This window comes from Ranitomeya imitator, chromosome 5 (assembly GCF_032444005.1).
Source record: "Ranitomeya imitator isolate aRanImi1 chromosome 5, aRanImi1.pri, whole genome shotgun sequence".
NCBI lineage: Eukaryota > Metazoa > Chordata > Amphibia > Anura > Dendrobatidae > Ranitomeya > Ranitomeya imitator.
Genome location: NC_091286.1, coordinates 439,665,264 through 439,685,752, shown reverse-complemented (window position 1 = coordinate 439,685,752; position 20,489 = coordinate 439,665,264). Strand labels below are relative to the sequence as shown.

Sequence of the window (20,489 nt, the reverse complement as noted above, 5' to 3'; positions counted from 1 at the left end):
CCTGCGTCCCCATCCTTATGTGCTGCTCCATCCTGCGTCCCCATCCTTATGTGCTGCTCCATCCTGCGTCCCCATCCTTATGTGCTGCTCCATCCTGCGTCCCCATCCTTATGTGCTGCTCCATCCTGCGTCCCCAAACTGCCTCTGACCCGCTCGGCACCGAGTGCTGGGGGGCCTGAGCAGGCGGGGACACCGGCACGCTGTGGGGGTCAGGTGCCGGTATCACTCCCCATCCTGTCATGTGCTGCTCCATCCTGCGTCCCCATCCTGTCATGCGCTGCTCCATCCTGCGTCCCCTTCCGGTCATGCGCTGCTCCCATCCTGCGTCCCCAACCTGTCATGTGCTGCTCCATCCTGCGCCTCCATTCTGTCATGTGCTGCTCCCATCCTGCGTCCCCATCCTGTCATGCGCTGCTCCATCCTGCGTCCCCATCCTGTCATGCGCTGCTCCCATCCTGCGTCCCCATCCTGTGATGTGCTGCTCCCATCCTGTGATGCGCTGCTCCCATCCTGCGTCCCCATCCTGTCATGTGCTGCTCCCATCCTGCGCCCCCATCCTGTCATGTGCTGCTCCATCCTGCGTCCCCATCCTGTCATGTGCTGCTCCATCCTGCGTCCCCATCCTGTCATGTGCTGCTCCATCCTGCGTCCCCATCCTGTCATGCGCTGCTCCCATCCTGCATCCCCATCCTGTCATGTGCTGCTCCATCCTGCGTCCCCATCCTGTCATGTGCTGCTCCATCCTGCGTCCCCATCCTGTTATGTGCAGCTCCCATCCTGCGTCCCCATCCTTATGTGCTGCTCCATCCTGCGTCCCCATCCTTATGTGCTGCTCCATCCTGCGTCCCCATCCTTTCATGTGCTGCTCCATCCTGCGTCCCCATCCTGTTATGTGCTGCTCCCATCCTGCGTCCCCATCCTTATGTGCTGCTCCATCCTGCGTCCCCATCCTTATGTGCTGCTCCATCCTGCGTCCCCATCCTTTCATGTGCTGCTCCCTCCTGCGTCCCCATCCTGTTATGTGCTGCTCCCTTTATGCGTCCCCATCCTTATGTGCTGCTCCATCCTGCTTCCCCATCCTTATGTGCTGCTCCATCCTGCGTCCCCATCCTCATGTGCTGCTCCATCCTGCGTCCCCATCCTTATGTGCTGCTCCATCCTGCGTCCCCATCCTTATGTGCTGCTCCATCCTGCGTCCCCAATCCTTTTGTGCTGCTCCATCCTGCGTCCCCAATCCTTTTGTGCTGCACCATCCTGCGTCCCCATCCTGTCATGTGCTGCTCCATCCTGCGTCCCCATCCTGTCATGCGCTGCTCCCATCCTGCATCCCCATCCTGTCATGTGCTGCTCCATCCTGCGTCCCCATCCTGTCATGTGCTGCTCCATCCTGCGTCCCCATCCTGTTATGTGCTGCTCCCATCCTGCGTCCCCATCCTTATGTGCTGCTCCATCCTGCGTCCCCATCCTTATGTGCTGCTCCATCCTGCGTCCCCATCCTTTCATGTGCTGCTCCATCCTGCGTCCCCATCCTGTTATGTGCTGCTCCCATCCTGCGTCCCCATCCTTATGTGCTGCTCCATCCTGCGTCCCCATCCTTATGTGCTGCTCCATCCTGCGTCCCCATCCTTTCATGTGCTGCTCCCTCCTGCGTCCCCATCCTGTTATGTGCTGCTCCCTTCATGCGTCCCCATCCTTATGTGCTGCTCCATCCTGCTTCCCCATCCTTATGTGCTGCTGCATCCTGCGTCCCCATCCTTATGTGCTGCTCCATCCTGCGTCCCCATCCTTATGTGCTGCTCCATCCTGCGTCCCCATCCTTATGTGCTGCTCCATCCTGCGTCCCCTTCTTTATGTGCTGCTCCATCCTGCGTCCCCATCCTTATGTGCTGCTCCATTCTGCGTCCCCATCCTTTCATGTGCTGCTCCATCCTGCCTCCCCATCCTTATGTGCTGCTCCATCCTGCGTTCCCATCCTTATGTGCTGCTCCATCCTGCGTCACCATCCTTATGTGCTGCTCCATCCTGCGTCCCCATCCTTATGTGCTGCTCCATCATGAGTCCCCATCCATATGTGCTGCTCCATCCTGCGTCCCCATCCTTATGTGCTGCTCCATTCTGCGTCCCCATCCTGTCATGTGCTGCTCCATCCTGCGTCCCCATCCTGTCATGTGCTGCTCCATCCTGCGTCCCCATCCTGTCATGTGCTGCTCCATCCTGCGTCCCCATCCTGTCATGCGCTGATCCGATCCTGCATCCCCATCCTGTCATGTGCTGCTCCATCCTGCGTCCCCATCCTGTCATGTGCTGCTCCATCCTGCGTCCCCATCCTGTTATGTGCTGCTCCCATCCTGCGTCCCCTATCCTTATGTGCTGCTCCATCCTGCGTCCCCATCCTTATGTGCTGCTCCATCCTGCGTCCCCATCCTTTCATGTGCTGCTCCCTCCTGCGTCCCGATCCTGTTATGTGCTGCTCCCATCCTGCGTCCCCATCCTTATGTGCTGCTCCATCCTGCGTCCCCATCCTTTCATGTGCTGCTCCATCCTGCGTCCCCATCCTGTCATGCGCTGCTCCGATCCTGCATCCCCATCCTGTCATGTGCTGCTCCATCCTGCGTCCCCATCCTGTCATGTGCTGCTCCATCCTGCGTCCCCATCCTGTTATGTGCTGCTCCCATCCTGCGTCCCCATCCTTATGTGCTGCTCCATCCTGCGTCCCCATCGTTATGTGCTGCTCCATCCTGCGTCCCCATCCTTTCATGTGCTGCTCCATCCTGCGTCGCCATCCTGTTATGTGCTGCTCCCATCCTGCGTCCCCATCCTTATGTGCTGCTCCATCCTGCGTCCCCATCCTTATGTGCTGCTCCATCCTGCGTCCCCATCCTTTCATGTGCTGCTCCCTCCTGCGTCCCCATCCTGTTATGTGGTGCTCCCATCCTGCGTCCCCATCCTTATGTGCTGCTCCATCCTGCGTCCCCATCCTTATGTGCTGCTCCATCCTGCGTCCCCATCCTTATGTGCTGCTCCATCCTGCGTCCCCTGTTATGGCTGGCAATCAGGCAACACAGCGTGCAGTAATCAGCGCACATACAGAGATCTGGCAATAACCAAAAACAATAGGACGAGCTCTGAGACGTGGAATCTCTGTAGACTGCAGTACCTGATCTATCCTCACACAACTATAAGCAGCAGTGGATTGCGCCTATCACTACCTATGCAACTCGGCACTGCCTGAGGAGCTGACTAGCCTGAAGATAGAAATACAAGCCTGACTTACCTCAGAGAAATACCCCAAAGGAATAGGCAGCCCCCCACATATAATGACTGTTAGCAAGATGAAAAGACAAACGTAGGAATGAAATAGATTCAGCAAAGTGAGGCCCGATATTCTAGACAGAGCGAGGATAGCAAAGAGAACTATGCAGTCTACAAAAAACCCTAAAACGAAAACCACGCAAAGGGGCAAAAAGACCCACCGTGCCGAACTAACAGCACGGCGGTGCACCCCTTTGCTTCTCAGAGCTTCCAGCAAAAGTTAATAGCAAGCTGGACAGAAAAAACAGAAAACAAACTAGAAGCACTTATCTAGCAGAGCAGCAGGCCCAAGGAAAGATGCAGTAGCTCAGATCCAACACTGGAACATTGACAAGGAGCAAGGAAGACAGACTCAGGTGGAGCTAAATAGCAAGGCAGCCAACGAGCTCACCAAAACACCTGAGGGAGGAAGCCCAGAGACTGCAATACCACTTGTGACCACAGAAGTGAACTCAGCCACAGAATTCACAACAGTACCCCCCCCTTGAGGAGGGGTCACCGAACCCTCACCAGAACCCCCAGGCCGACCAGGATGAGCCACATGAAAGGCACGAACAAGATCTGGGGCATGGACATCAGAGGCAAAAACCCAGGAATTATCTTCCTGAGCATAACCCTTCCATTTGACCAGATACTGGAGTTTCCGTCTAGAGACACGAGAATCCAAAATCTTCTCCACAATATACTCCAATTCCCCCTCCACCAAAACAGGGGCAGGAGGCTCCACAGATGGAACCATAGGTGCCACGTATCTCCTCAACAACGACCTATGGAATACATTATGTATGGAAAAGGAGTCTGGGAGGGTCAGACGAAAAGACACCGGATTGAGAATCTCAGAAATCCTATACGGACCAATAAAACGAGGTTTAAATTTAGGAGAGGAAACCTTCATAGGAATATGACGAGAAGATAACCAAACCAGATCCCCAACACGAAGTCAGGGTCCCACACGGCGTCTGCGATTAGCGAAAAGCTGAGCCTTCTCCTGGGACAAGGTCAAATTGTCCACTACCTGAGTCCAGATCTGCTGCAACCTGTCCACCACAGAATCCACACCAGGACAGTCCGAAGACTCAACCTGTCCTGAAGAGAAACGAGGATGGAACCCAGAATTGCAGAAAAATGGAGAGACCAAGGTAGCCGAGCTGGCCCGATTATTAAGGGCGAACTCAGCCAACGGCAAAAATGACACCCAATCATCCTGGTCAGCGGAAACAAAACATCTCAGATATGTTTCCAAGGTCTGATTGGTTCGTTCGGTCTGGCCATTAGTCTGAGGATGGAAGGCCGAGGAGAAAGATAGGTCAATGCCCATCCTACCACAAAAGGCTCGCCAGAACCTCGAGACAAACTGGGAACCTCTGTCAGAAACAATATTCTCAGGAATGCCATGTAAACGAACCACATGCTGGAAGAACAAAGGCACCAAATCAGAGGAGGAAGGCAATTTAACCAAGGGCACCAGATGGACCATTTTAGAAAAGCGATCACAGACCACCCAAATGACCGACATTTTTTGAGAAACGGGAAGGTCAGAAATGAAATCCATCGAAATATGTGTCCAAGGCCTCTTCGGGACCGGCAAGGGCAAAAGCAACCCACTGGCACGTGAACAGCAGGGCTTAGCCCTAGCACAAATTCCACAGGACTGCACAAAAGCACGCACATCCCGTGACAGAGATGGCCACCAGAAGGATCTAGCAACCAACTCCCTGGTACCAAAGATTCCTGGATGACCGGCCAGCACCGAACAATGAAGTTCAGAGATAACTTTACTAGTCCACCTATCAGGGACGAACAGTTTCTCGGCCGGACAACGATCAGGTTTATTAGCCTGAAATTTCTGCAACACTCTCCGCAAATCAGGGGAGATGGCAGACACAATGACTCCTTCCTTGAGGATACTCGCCGGCTCAGATAACCCCGGAGAGTCGGGCACAAAACTCCTAGACAGAGCATCCGCCTTCACATTTTTAGAGCCCGGAAGGTATGAAATCACAAAATCAAAACGAGCAAAAAATAACGACCAACGGGCCTGTCTAGGATTCAAGCGCTTGGCAGACTCAAGATAAGTAAGGTTCTTATGATCAGTCAATACCACCACGCGATGCTTAGCACCCTCAAGCCAATGACGCCACTCCTCGAATGCCCACTTCATGGCCAGCAACTCTCGGTTGCCCACATCATAATTACGCTCAGCAGCAGAAAATTTCCTGGAAAAGAAAGCACATGGTTTGAACACTGAGCAACCAGAACCTCTCTGTGACAAAACCGCCCCTGCACCAATCTCAGAAGCATCAACCTCGACCTGGAACGGAAGAGAAACATCAGGTTGACACAACACAGGGGCACAGCAAAAACGACGCTTCAACTCCTGAAAAGCTTCCACGGCAGCAGAAGACCAATTAACCAAATCAGCACCCTTCTTGGTCAAATCGGTCAATGGTCTGGCAATGCTAGAAAAATTACAGATGAAGCGACGATAAAAATTAGCAAAGCCCAGGAATTTCTGCAGACTTTTTAGAGATGTCGGCTGAGTCCAATCCTGGATGGCCTGAACCTTAACAGGATCCATCTCGATAGTAGAAGGGGAAAAGATGAACCCCAAAAATGAAACTTTCTGCACACCGAAGAGACACTTTGATCCCTTCACGAACAAGGAATTAGCACGCAGTACCTGGAAAACCATTCTGACTTGCTTCACATGAGACTCCCAATCATCTGAGAAGATCAAAATGTCATCCAAGTAAACAATCAAGAATTTATCCAGATACTCACGGAAAATGTCATGCATAAAAGACTGAAAAACAGATGGAGCATTGGCAAGTCCGAACGGCATCACCAGATACTCAAAATGACCCTCGGGCGTATTAAATGCCGTTTTCCATTCATCTCCCTGCCTGATTCTCACCAGATTATACGCACCACGAAGATCAATCTTAGTAAACCAACTAGCCCCCTTAATCCGAGCAAACAAGTCAGAAATCAATGGCAAGGGATACTGAAATTTAACAGTGATCTTATTAAGAAGGCGGTAATCAATACACGGTCTTAGCGAACCATCCTTCTTGGCTACAAAAAAGAACCCTGCTCCCAATGGTGACGACGATGGGCGAATATGTCCCTTCTCCAGGGACTCCTTCACATAACTGCGCATAGCGGTGTGTTCAGGTACGGACAAATTAAATAAACGACCCTTAGGGAATTTACTACCAGGAATCAAATCGATAGCACAATCACAATTCCTATGCGGAGGTAGGGCATCAGACTTGGACTCTTCAAATACATCCTGAAAGTCAGACAAGAACTCTGGGATGTCAGAAGGAATGGATGACGAAATAGACAAAAATGGAACATCACCATGTACTCCCTGACAACCCCAGCTGGTTACCGACATAGAGTTCCAATCCAATACTGGATTATGGGTTTGTAGCCATGGCAACCCCAACACGACCACATCATGCAAATTATGCAGTACCAGAAAGCGAATAACTTCCTGATGTGCAGGAGCCATGCACATGGTCAGCTGGGCCCAGTACTGAGGCTTATTCTTGGCCAAAGGTGTAGCATCAATTCCTCTCAACGGAATAGGACACCGCAAAGGCTCCAAGAAAAATCCACAACGTTTAGCATAATCCAAATCCATCAGATTCAGGGCAGCGCCTGAATCCACAAACGCCATGACAGAATACGATGACAAAGAGCACATTAAGGTAATGGACAAAAGGAATTTGGACTGTACAGTACCAATAACGGCAGAGCTATCGAACCGCCTAGTGCGTTTAGGACAATTAGAAATAGCATGAGTAGAATCACCACAATAGAAACACAGTCTGTTCAGACGTCTGTGTTCTTGCCGTTCTACTTTAGTCATAGTCCTGTCGCACTGCATAGGCTCAGGTTTACTCTCAGACAATACCGCCAGATGGTGCACAGATTTACGCTCGCGCAAGCGACGACCGATCTGAATGGCCAAGGACATAGACTCATTTAAACCAGCAGGCATAGGAAATCCCACCATTACATCCTTAAGAGCTTCAGAGAGACCCTTTCTGAACAAAGCCGCTAGTGCAGATTCATTCCACAGAGTGAGTACTGACCACTTCCTAAATTTCTGACAATATACTTCTACATCATCCTGACCCTGGCATAAAGCCAGCAGATTTTTCTCAGCCTGATCCACTGAATTAGGCTCATCGTAAAGCAATCCCAGCGCCTGGAAAAATGCATCAACATTACTCAATGCAGAATCTCCTGGTGCAAGAGAAAACGCCCAGTCCTGTGGGTCGCCGCGCAAAAAAGAAATAATAATCAAAACCTGTTGAATAGGATTACCAGAAGAATGAGGTTTCAAGGCCAAAAATAGCTTACAATTATTTCTGAAGCTCAGGAACTTAGTTCTGTCACCAAAAAACAAATCAGGAATCGGAATTCTTGGTTCTAGCATCGATTTCTGATCAATAGTATCTTGAATCTTTTGTACATTTACAACGAGATTATCCATTGAGGAGCACAGAGCCTGAATATCCATGTCCACAGCTGTGTCCTGAAGCACTCTAATGTCTAGGGGAAAAAAAAGACTGAAGACAGAGCTAAGAAAAAAAAATGATGTCAGGATTTCTTTTTTCCCTCTTTTGGGAATCATTGGTGTGGCTCCTTGTACTGTTATGGCTGGCAATCAGGCAACACAGCGTGCAGTAATCAGCGCACATACAGAGATCTGGCAATAACCAAAAACAATAGGACGAGCTCTGAGACGTGGAATCTCTGTAGACTGCAGTACCTGATCTATCCTCACACAACTATAAGCAGCAGTGGATTGCGCCTATCACTACCTATGCAACTCGGCACTGCCTGAGGAGCTGACTAGCCTGAAGATAGAAATACAAGCCTGACTTACCTCAGAGAAATACCCCAAAGGAATAGGCAGCCCCCCACATATAATGACTGTTAGCAAGATGAAAAGACAAACGTAGGAATGAAATAGATTCAGCAAAGTGAGGCCCGATATTCTAGACAGAGCGAGGATAGCAAAGAGAACTATGCAGTCTACAAAAAACCCTAAAACGAAAACCACGCAAAGGGGCAAAAGGACCCACCGTGCCGAACTAACAGCACGGCGGTGCACCCCTTTGCTTCTCAGAGCTTCCAGCAAAAGTTAATAGCAAGCTGGACAGAAAAAACAGAAAACAAACTAGAAGCACTTATCTAGCAGAGCAGCAGGCCCAAGGAAAGATGCAGTAGCTCAGATCCAACACTGGAACATTGACAAGGAGCAAGGAAGACAGACTCAGGTGGAGCTAAATAGCAAGGCAGCCAACGAGCTCACCAAAACACCTGAGGGAGGAAGCCCAGAGACTGCAATACCACTTGTGACCACAGAAGTGAACTCAGCCACAGAATTCACAACAGTCCCCATCCTTATGTGCTGCTCCATCCTGCGTCCCCATCCTTATGTGCTGCTCCATCCTGCGTCCCCAATCCTTATGTGCTGCTCCATCCTGCGTCCCCAATCCTTATGTGCTGCTCCATCCTGCGTCCCCATCCTTATGTGCTGCTGCATCCTGCGTCCCCATCCTTATGTGCTGCTCCATCCTGCGTCCCCATCCTTATGTGCTGCTCCCATCCTGCGTCCCCATCCTTATGTGCTGCTCCATCCTGCTTCCCCATCCTTATGTGCTGCTCCATCCTGCGTCCCCATCCTTATGTGCTGCTCCATCCTGCGTCCCCATCCTTATGTGCTGCTCCATCCTGCGTCCCCATCCTTATGTGCTGCTCCATCCTGCGTCCCCAATCCTTATGTGCTGCTCCATCCTGCGTCCCCAATCCTTATGTGCTGCTCCATCCTGCGTCCCCATCCTTATGTGCTGCTGCATCCTGTGTCCCCATCCTTATGTGCTGCTCCATCCTGCGTCCCCATCCTTATGTGCTGCTCCATCCTGCGTCCCCATCCTTATGTGCTGCTCCATCCTGCGTCCCCATCCTTATGTGCTGCTCCATCCTGCGTCCCCATCCTTTTGTGCTGCTCCATCCTGCGTCCCCATCCTTATGTGCTGCTCCATCCTGCGTCCCCATCCTTATGTGCTGCTCCATCCTGCGTCCCCATCCTTATGTGTTGCTCCATCCTGCTTCCCCATCCTTATGTGCTGCTCCATCCTGCGTCCCCATCCTTATGTGCTGCTCCATCCTGCGTCCCCATCCTTATGTGCTGCTCCATCCTGCGTCCCCATCCTTATGTGCTGCTCCATCCTGCGTCCCCATCCTTATGTGCTGCTCCATCCTGCGTCCCCATACTGCCTCTGACCCGCTCGGCGCCGAGTGCTGGGGGGCCTGAGCAGGCTGGGACACCTGCACGCTGTGGGGGTCAGGTGCCGGTATCGCCGCCAGCTCAGGCCCCCCAGCACTTCCTATACTCACCTGTCTGTCCCGTTCCAGCGCTGCGCGCCATCATCTTCCCGGTCTCCTGGCCGTGACTGTTCAGTCAGAGGGCGGCGCCGGCGCGCATTAAGCGCGTCATCGCGCCCTCTGAACTGAAGGTCACAGACCGAAGACCGGGAAGATGGCGGCGCGCAGCGGTGGAACGGGGCCAGGTGAATATGGCGGATACTCACCCTCCTGGCGGTCCCTGCTTCTCTGTTGGAGATCGCGGTGTGCGTTCAGTGTGAACGCACACCGCGATCTCCCGGGAGCGTCACTCTGTGAGGCCCAGACTGCGCCGGCGCTTGCGCCAGCGCAGTCTATAAAGGCTTCGGACAGAGTGACGCTCCCAGCGTTATATTATAGATATACCTGAATGTCATCTCCTTCTATATATAGTATATACCTGTATGTCATCTCCTCCTGTATATAGTATATACCTGTGTGTCATCTCCCCTGTATATAGTACATATCTGTGTGTCATCTCCTCCTGTATATAGTATATACCTGTAGGTCATCTGCTCCTGTATATAGTATATACCTGTGTGTCATCTCCTCCTGTATATAGTATATACCTGTATGTCATCTCCTCCTGTATATATATGTACCTGTATGTCATCTCCTCCTCTATATATTATATACCTGTGTGTCATCTCTCCTGTATATAGTATATATCTGTGTGTCATCTCCCCTGTATATAGTATATACCTGTGTGTCATCTCCTCCTGTATTAGACCTCATTCACACGTTATTTGCTCAGTATTTTTACCTCAGTATTTGTAAGCTAAATTGGCAGCCTGATAAATCCCCAGCCAACAGGAAGCCCTCCCCCTGGCAGTATATATTAGCTCACACACATAATAGACAGGTCATGTGACTGACAGCTGCCGTATTTCCTATATGGTACATTTGTTGTAGTTTGTCTGCTTATTAATCAGATTTTTATTTTTGAAGGATAATACCAGACTTGTGTGTGTTTTAGGGCGAGTTTCGTTTGTCAAGTTGTGTGTGTTGAGTTGCGTGTGGCGACATGCATGTAGCGACTTTTGTGAGATGAGTTTTTTGTGGCAACATGCGTGTAGCAACTTTTTGTGTGTCGAGTTGCATGTGACAGGTTAGTGTAGCAAGTTGTGTGCAGCAAGTTTTGCGCATGGCGAGTTTTGCCGTGGCGAGTTTTATGTGTGGTGCCTTTTGAGTATGTGAAAGTTTTGTGTGAGGCAACTTTTGCAAGTGTTGCAACTTTTGTGCACGTGGCAATTTTTCCGCGTGTGCAAGTTTTGCGTGTGGCGAGTTTTCCATGAGGTGAGTTTTGCACTTGTGGCGAGCTTTGCAAGAGCCTAGTTTTTGCATGTGGCGAGTTCTGCGCGTGGTGAGTTTTGAGTGGCGACTTTTGTGTTTCGACTTTTATGTGGCGAGGTTGGTGTATGTGTGGTGAAATGTGTGCTGAGGGTAATATGTGTTCAAGCACATGGTAGTGTGTGGCGCATTTTGTGTGTGTGTTTATATCCCCGTGTGTGGTGAGTATCCCATGTCGGGGCCCCACCTTAGCAACTGTACGGTATATACTCTTTGGCGCCATCGCTCTCATTCTTTAAGTCCCCCTTGTTCACATCTGGCAGCTGTCAATTTGCCTCCTACACTTTTCCTTTCATTTTTTCGCATTATGTAGATAGGAGCAAAATTGTTTGGTGAATTGGAAAGCGCGGGGTTAAAATTTCACCTCACAACATAGCGTATGACGCTCTCGGGGTCCAGATGTGTGACTGTGCAAAATTTTGTGGCTGTAGCTGCAACGTCTCCAACACTTTTCCTTTAACTTTTTCCCCATTATGTAGATAGGGGCAAAATTGTTTGGTGAATTGGAAAGCACGGGGTTAAAATTTCACCTCACAACATAGCCTATGACGCTCTCGGGGTCCAGACGTGTGACTGTGCAAAATTTTGTGGCTGTAGCTGTGGCTGGTGCAGATGCCAATCCCGGACATACACACATACACACACACACACATTCAGCTTTATATATTAGATATTTTGAATTTTCTGTATGCCTCAAAAGTAAGTCGATTACTTCTATGCCATATCCCAGTAGATGGTTGATGGAAATTTGTGTGTAACTAATTAAATTGTGCTGTCATTTACTTATCAGATAATATTCTTTTTCAGTGAGTTTAACTGGCCCAGCTCAGAAATTGGCTCCTTATCGGCCTTCTGGACAGCTCATTTCTCCACCTCTGTTATTGTCAATTGTTCTGCACACCATCTTTAGTTTGATTGTGCAAATAATTGCTTTCACAGTGGTTCAGACGCAGCCATTTTATGATGATTATGATGTTTTCAGGTAAATTTATATTACCTCTATCTATAGATGGCGATATAGGATGGTGCTGGTTATGTTAACATTTATTATATACTAAATTAAAATGACACCAGAACAAGCTGAACATTAAATTTGTAGAAGAACTTGATCTTTCACCAACAATTATGCAAAATTAATGTTCTCCACAAGGAATAATACATTTCTTTAGTTCCGGCTAGGTGGCTACTCTGTAAAATGTATAGTGTAAATCAATGGAACATGAAACAGAACTCTTGTAAGCTGAGATTGTCTAAAACCTTCAAAAAGATTTAAAAAAAAATATAAAACAAGGTTTAGACTACTACTATAAACAGTCAATAATAATATTGCTAGCAAGTAGAGTTGAGCGACCTTGACCTTTTTAGAGTCGAGCCGGGTTTTGCGAAACCCGACTATGTCCAAAGTCGGGTCGAGTGAAATCGGCCGATTATGACGTAAAGTCGGGATCGACCGAAACACGAAACCCAATGCAAGTCAATGGGGCAGCATAGTCGGCAGTGAGTGGGGGCCAGGAAAACACCTAGAGTGGCCATTTTAATGTCAAAACCATCCATTCTTCTTAATGAAGCTTGTCAAGCGTAATTTACCTTATAATAATTGGAAGGCATTTGAAATTGGGGGTCATTTGGCTAAAGTTGTGGGGGGTAGGGCTGGTTCAAGTAATTAGTGGGCCCAGGAAATCTGGACCACGTCACGGCAGTGGAGCAGGGAGAGGTAAGTATTTCAACTTTGCAAGTGCTGTGAACCTGAGCAAGCAGGGGGGGCCCACTCGTTGGCATTGGCACTGGCACAGGGCCCCTCAAAGTACAGCGGTGTGTTTGCACGGCGGGGGCGCCTCCCACCGGCAGCAACACTTTTGCGTACTATGAGAGGCCCTGTGCCAGTGACGTCGCCAACTAGTATTCCTCCCCCCACCTGATGAAGGAACCTGCACTTTCATCTGCACCTTCCTCTTTGTCCCCGTGTAAGGTGGTATGGTATGCGGGAAGAGCAACCTGACTTTCAGCAGGGTCACAATGTTGTTGTGTAGCGTGCACGGGGAATGTTGCGTTATGGGTCAATGTACCAGCAGACTCATCTATCACTGGCTGGGCAATGGGCACGATGAAGTGGAAACACAGATATAGGCCCAAAGAAGAAAGTGGGCTAAATGCAGTTCAAAATTGGTAACACAGGAATAACCAGGGGGCATTGCAGTGGAGGACAACTGGAATGAGAGGCTGACACAGAGAGTAGGGCCAAATCAGTAAGTAGTCGAAATGCAGTTCAAAATTGGCAACCGTAGTAAACAGGCGGCACAGCTTTGTTCAGTGGAGGAGAACAGCAAGGAGTGGCAGACACCGATAGTAGGCCCCAAACCAACTAGTACGCCAAATGCAGTTGTTCCATTTAACCACAATTTAATGAGAGCCTGAAGATAGAAGCTCAGGAAAGGCAACCTGGGGAACACCTTGGAGTGTAACACACCATCTCTCTCCACCCCATACCCATTTTGTATGGCCTAATGCAGTGTACTTTTCTACAACTACTAAACGAGAGTCGGAAGACCGAAGCAATGGCAAGGAAACCTGGGGAACACCTTAGAGTGTAACACACCCTCTCTCTACACCCCATACCCAATTTGAAGGCCTAATGCAGTGTAGTTTCCAAGAACTACTAAACGAGAGCCGGAAGATCGAAGCTCAGGAAAGGCAACCTGGGGAACACCTTGGAGTGTAACACACCCTCTCGCTACACCCCATACCCAATTTGAAGGCCTAATGCAGCGTAGTTTCCAACAACTACTAAACGAGAGCCGGAAGATCGAAGCTCAGGAAAGGCAACCTGGGGATCACCTTGGAGTGTAACAAACCCTCTCTCTACACCCCATACCCAATTTGTAGGCCTAATGCAGCGTAGTTTCCGACAACTACTAAACGAGAGCATGAAGATCGAAGCTCAGGAAAGGCAACCTGGGGAACACCTTGGAGTGTAACACACCCTCTCTCTACACCCCATACCCAATTTGTAGGCCTAATGCAGCGTAGTTTCCGACAACTACTAAACGAGAGCCGGAATATCGAAGCTCAGGAAAGGCAACCTGGGGAACACCTTGGAGTGTAACACACCCTCTCTCTACGCCCCATACCCAATTTGTAGGCCTAATGCAGCGTAGTTTCCGACAACTACTAAACGAGAGCCGGAATATCGAAGCTCAGGAAAGGCAACCTGGGGAACACCTTGGAGTGTAACACACCCTCTCTCTACACCCCATACCCAATTTGAAGGCCTAATGCAGTGTAGTTTCCAAGAACTACTAAACGAGAGCCGGAAGATCGAAGCTCAGGAAAGGCAACCTGGGGAACACCTTGGAGTGTAACACACCCTCTCGCTACACCCCATACCCAATTTGAAGGCCTAATGCAGCGTAGTTTCCAACAACTACTAAACGAGAGCCGGAAGATCGAAGCTCAGGAAAGGCAACCTGGGGAACACCTTGGAGTGGAACACACCATCTCTCTACACCCCATACCCAATTTGAAGGCCTAATGCAGAGTAGTTTCCAAGAACTACTAAACGAGAGCCGGAAGATCGAAGCTCAGGAAAGGCAACCTGGGGAACACCTTGGAGTGTAACACAACGTCTCTCTACACGACGGAAGGGCTGATTCTTAGGAAGGAAGGCTGTTGGAAATAAGCATTGCGCGTCCGAGGGTGATTATATTCTTATTAGGTATATACTCACCCTCGGACGCGCCCTGCTTCTTTATTTGGAATGAATGTTTATTTGCAATGTGGTGTTGACTTTCTCTATTATTTTGGTAATTAATGATTTTATTATTTTCATTATTTTGCATCTTCTCGGCAATAATATAAAGAAGACGCGACAGGACAACACTCGGTGGATGCCATATGTGTGTTTTCAATTTAAAAAAACTTTCAGTTAACTACTTGCAGGAGAAAGTAATTGTAGCTGGTGGCCATTTTTAGTACTGTACCAGATTAGAGTTGTGTGTTTGTTTTTAATGTTAAAATGTCTGCATTTGATATCTCACCAGTATTTTCTTTTTTATAAGCAAAATACTTATTTTTATATTTTCTGATGTTGGTTCCAGGGGTACACGGCCAGCAGTGCCCTGGTCAGTGTAGTAGTAGTTGAAAGAATGGACCGCAGACAGGCATCGAAGGCCTAAAATAATAACACATGGCTGTAGGCAATTTTAAATTGGTTCCAGGGGTACACGGACAGCAGTGGTGTGGTCAGTGGAGGCCTAGTGGAAGGAGTGACCGCAGACAGGCATCGAAGGCCTAAAATAATAACACATGGCTGTAGGCAATTTTAAATTGGTTCCAGGGGTACACGGGCAGCAGTGACCTGGTCAGTGTAGTAGTAGTTGAAAGAATGGACCGCAGACAGGCATCGAAGGCCTAAAATAAAAAAATTGGGCTGGCTGTAGGCAATTTTAAATTGGTTCCAGGGGTACACGGGCAGCAGTGGTGTGGTCAGTGGAGGCCTAGTGGAAGGAGTGACCGCAGACAGGCATCGAAGGCCTAAAATAATAACACATGGCTGTAGGCAATTTTAAATTGGTTCCAGGGGTACACGGGCAGCAGTGACCTGGTCAGTGTAGTAGTAGTTGAAAAAATGGACCGCAGACAGGCATCGAATGCCTAAAATAATAACACATGGCTGTAGGCAATTTTAAATTGGTTACAGGGGTACACGGACAGCAGTGACCTGGTCAGTGTAGTAGTAGTTGAAAGAATGGACCGCAGACAGGCATCGAAGGCCTAAAATAAAAAAATTGGGCTGGCTGTAGGCAATTTTAAATTGGTTCCAGGGGTACACGGACAGCAGTGGTGTGGTCAGTGGAGGCCTAGTGGAAGGAGTGACCGCAGACAGGCATCGAAGGCCTAAAATAATAACACATGGCTGTAGGCAATTTTAAATTGGTTCCAGGGGTACACGGACAGCAGTGGTGTGGTCAGTGGAGGCCTAGTGGAAGGAGTGACCGCAGACAGGCATCGAAGGCCTAAAATAATAACACATGGCTGTAGGCAATTTTAAATTGGTTCCAGGGGTACACGGACAGCAGTGACCTGGTCAGTGTAGTAGTAGTTGAAAGAATGGACCGCAGACAGGCATCGAAGGCCTAAAATAAAAAAATTGGGCTGGCTGTAGGCAATTTTAAATTGGTTCCAGGGGTACACGGGCAGCAGTGGTGTGGTCAGTGGAGGCCTAGTGGAAGGAGTGACCGCAGACAGGCATCGAAGGCCTAAAATAATAACACATGGCTGTAGGCAATTTTAAATTGGTTCCAGGGGTACACGGACAGCAGTGGTGTGGTCAGTGGAGGCCTAGTGGAAGGAGTGACCGCAGACAGGCATCGAAGGCCTAAAATAATAACACATGGCTGTAGGCAATTTTAAATTGGTTCCAGGGGTACACGGACAGCAGTGACCTGGTCAGTGTAGTAGTAGTTGAAAGAATGGACCGCAGACAGGCATCGAAGGCCTAAAATAAAAAAATTGGGCTGGCTGTAGGCAATTTTAAATTGGTTCCAGGGGTACACGGGCAGCAGTGACCTGGTCAGTGTAGTAGTAGTTGAAAGAATGGACCGCAGACAGGCTTAGAAGGCCTAACATAACAAACTTGGGCTGGCTGTAGGCACTTTTAAATTGGTTCCAGGGGTACACGGGCAGCAGTGGTCTGGTCAGTGGAAGTCTAGTGGAAGGAGTGACCGCAGACAGGCTTCCAAGGCCTAACATAACAAACTTGGGCTGGCTGTAGGCACTTTTAAATTGGTTCCAGGGGTACACGGGCAGCAGTGGTCTGGTCAGTGGAAGTCTAGTGGAAGGAGTGACCGCAGACAGGCTTCCAAGGCCTAACATAACAAACTTGGGCTGGCTGTAGGCACTTTTAAATTGGTTCCAGGGGTACACGGGCAGCAGTGGTCTGGTCAGTGGAAGTCTAGTGGAAGGAGTGACCGCAGACAGGCTTCGAAGGCCTAACATAACAAAATTGGGCTGGCTGTAGGCACTTTAAATTGGTTCCAGGGGTACATGGGCAGCAGTGTATGGTCAGTGGAAGTCTAGTGGAAGGAGTGACGGCAGACAGTCTTCGAAGGCCTAACATAACAAAATTGGGCTGACTGTAGGCACTTTTAAATTGGTTCCAGGGTAACACGGCCAGCAGTGGCCTGGTCAGTGTAGTAGTTGTAGAAAGAAGGGACCGCAGACAGGCTTCGAAGGCCTAACATAACAAAAATGTCAAAACAATGGTATTGTCAGTGCCAGGCATTGAAGGATGTCAGCGGCTAGACTACACATTGGTGAAGCTGTGAGAGATAATTTTGCTAGTGGTAGAGCACTGTTTGAGCTGGGGGGGGGAACTGTCTTGTGGCCGGCGGTACAGGCACAGGGCCCCTCATATTACAACGGTGTGTCTGACGTTGGGTGCGCACCACCACCGCCAGAGACACTTTATTGTACTATGAGGGACCCAGTGGCAGTGCCGTCGACCAAAAGCGGCCACACCCACCTCTTCAGACAAACAGCACTCTCAAGGGTCCAAGCGCAAAGTGGCGATAGCACGGCCCCGTGTGGGGAGTTTGGCCATTTCGTGAGGTGGAAACATGTCGTATGCTGGACAATCAGGTGAAGAAAATTACGAGATTGGAAAAGTCATTCAGAATAGTCCACAGGCAAGACCTTTTCATAGGAAAGCTAGGTGTCAGCCGGGCAGGGTGGGGCAAAAGATTTTGAAATCCAGTTGTGGTTCATTTTAATGAAGGTTAGATCATCTACATTTTGGGTAGCCAGACGAGTCCTTTTTTCTGTTAGTATTGAACCTGCAGCACTGAATACTCTTTCTGATAGGACACTAGCTGCCGGGCAAGCAAGCTCCTGCAATGCATATTCTGCCAATTCTGGCCAGGTGTCTAATTTGGATGCCCAGTAATCAAATGGGAATGACGGTTGAGGGAGAACGTCGATAAGGGATGAAAAATAGTTTGTAACCATACTGGACAAATGTTGTCTCCTGTCACTTTGAATTGATGCTGCAGTACCTGTCCTGTCTGCGGTCATAGAAAAATCACTCCACAACCTGGTCAGAAAACCCCTCTGTCCAACGCCACTTCTGATTTCTGCCCCTCTAACACCTCTGGTCTGCTGGCCCCTGGAGCTCGTGTGAGAACGATCACGGGCGCTGTGTGCAGGGAATGCCAGAAGCAAACGGTCAACAAGAGTTGATTGTTTTGTTGCTAATATTAGTTCCAAGTTCTCATGTGGCATAATATTTTGCAATTTGCCTTTATAGCGAGGATCAAGGAGGCAGGCCAACCAGTAATCGTCATCGTTCATCATTTTTGTAATGCGTGTGTCCCTTTTGAGGATACGCAAGGCATAATCCGCCATGTGGGCCAAAGTTCCCGTTGTCAAATCTGCGGTTGTGCTTGGTTGAGGGGCAGTTGCAGGCAAATCTACGTCACTTGTGTCCCTCAAAAAACCAGAACCCGGCCTTGCCACGCCACCAATTTCCCGTGCCCCCGGGAAAGCTTCCTCATTAAAAATATACTCATCCCCATCATCCTCCTCATCCTCCACCTCCTCTTCGCCCGGTACCTCGTCATGTACACTGCCCTGACCAGACAATCGCTGACTGTCATCAAGGCTTTCCTCTTCCTCTGGTGCAGACGCCTGATCCTTTATGTGCGTCAAACTTTGCATCAGCAGACGCATTAGGGGGATGCTCATGCTTATTATGGCGTTGTCTGCACTAACCAGCCGTGTGCATTCCTCAAAACACTGAAGGACTTGACACATGTCTTGAATCTTCGACCACTGCACACCTGACAACTCCATGTCTGCCATCCTACTGCCTGCCCGTGTATGTGTATCCTCCCACAAAAACATAACAGCCCGCCTCTGTTCGCACAGTCTCTGAAGCATGTGCAGTGTTGAGTTCCACCTTGTTGCAACGTCTATGATTAGGCGATGCTGGGGAAGGTTCAAAGAACGCTGATAGGTCTGCATACGGCTGGAGTGTACAGGCGAACGGCGGATATGTGCGCAAAGTCCACGCACTTTGAGGAGCAGGTCGGATAACCCCGGATAACTTTTCAGGAAGCACTGCACCACCAGGTTTAAGGTGTGAGCCAGGCAAGGAATGTGTTTCAGTTGGGAAAGGGAGATGGCAGCCATGAAATTCCTTCCGTTATCACTCACTACCTTGCCTGCCTCAAGATCTACAGTGCCCAGCCACGACTGCGTTTCTTGCTGCAAGAACTCGGACAGAACTTCCGCGGTGTGTCTATTGTCGCCCAAACACTTCATAGCCAATACAGCCTGCTGACGTATGCCAGTAGCTGCCCCATAATGGGAGACCTGGTGTGCAACAGTGGCAGGTGCGGATGGAGTGTTTGTGCGACTGCGGTCTGTGGACGAGCTCTTGCTTCTGCAGGAGGACGAGGAGGAGGAGGAGGAGGGGGTGCGAACGGCTACAGACAACTGTTTACTAGACCGTGGGCTAGGCAGAACTGTCCCAAACTTGCTGTCCCCTGTGGACCCTGAATCCACCACATTTACCCAGTGTGCCGTGATGGACACGTAACGTCCCTGGCCATGCCTACTGGTCCATGCATCTGTTGTCAGGTGCACCTTTGTGCTCACAGATTGCCTGAGTGCATGGACGATGCGCTCTTTAACATGCTGGTGGAGGGCTGGGATGGCTTTTCTGGAAAAAAAGTGTCGACTGGGTAGCTCGTAGCGTGGTACAGCGTAGTCCATCAGGTCTTTGAAAGCTTCGCTTTCAACTAACCGGTAGGGCATCATCTCTAACGAGATTAGTCTAGCTATGTGGGCGTTCAAACCCTGTGTACGCGGATGCGAGGCTAAGTATTTCCTTTTTCTAACCATAGTCTCATGTAGGGTGAGCTGGACTGGAGAGCTGGAGATCGTGGAACTAGCGGGGGTGCCGGTGGACATGGCAGACTGAGAGACGGTGGGAGATGGTATTGTTGCCGCCGGTGCCCTAGATGCAGTGTTTCCTACTACGAAACTGGTGATTCCCTGACCCTGACTGCTTTGGCCTGGCAAAGATACCTGCACAGATACAGCAGGTGGTGCGCTAAATGGTGGTCCTACACTGCCGGAAGGGATGTTGCGTTGATGACTAGCTTCATTGGCCGAGGGTGCAACAACCTTAAGGGACGTTTGGTAGTTAGTCCAAGCTTTCAAATGCATGGTGGTTAAATGTCTATGCATGCAACTAGTATTGAGACTTTTCAGATTCTGACCTCTGCTTAAGGAAGTAGAACATTTTTGACAGATGACTTTGCGCTGATCAATTGGATGTTGTTTAAAAAAATGCCAGACTGCACTCTTTCTAGCATCGGATACCTTTTCAGGCATTGCAGACT

At 49.5% G+C, this 20,489-nt stretch overlaps 1 protein-coding gene across 2 annotated transcripts in view; it reads left to right on the top strand.

Moving 5' to 3' along the window:
- LOC138638122 (probable cation-transporting ATPase 13A4) overlaps positions 1–20,489 on the top strand; it is a 492,614-nt gene that overhangs the window by 446,684 nt on the left and 25,441 nt on the right. For both annotated transcript variants that reach the window (XM_069727146.1, XM_069727145.1), the window contains exon 26: positions 11,896–12,070. In XM_069727146.1, the coding sequence (XP_069583247.1) occupies positions 11,896–12,070 (175 nt within the window). The remainder of the gene's footprint in view (positions 1–11,895; positions 12,071–20,489) is intronic.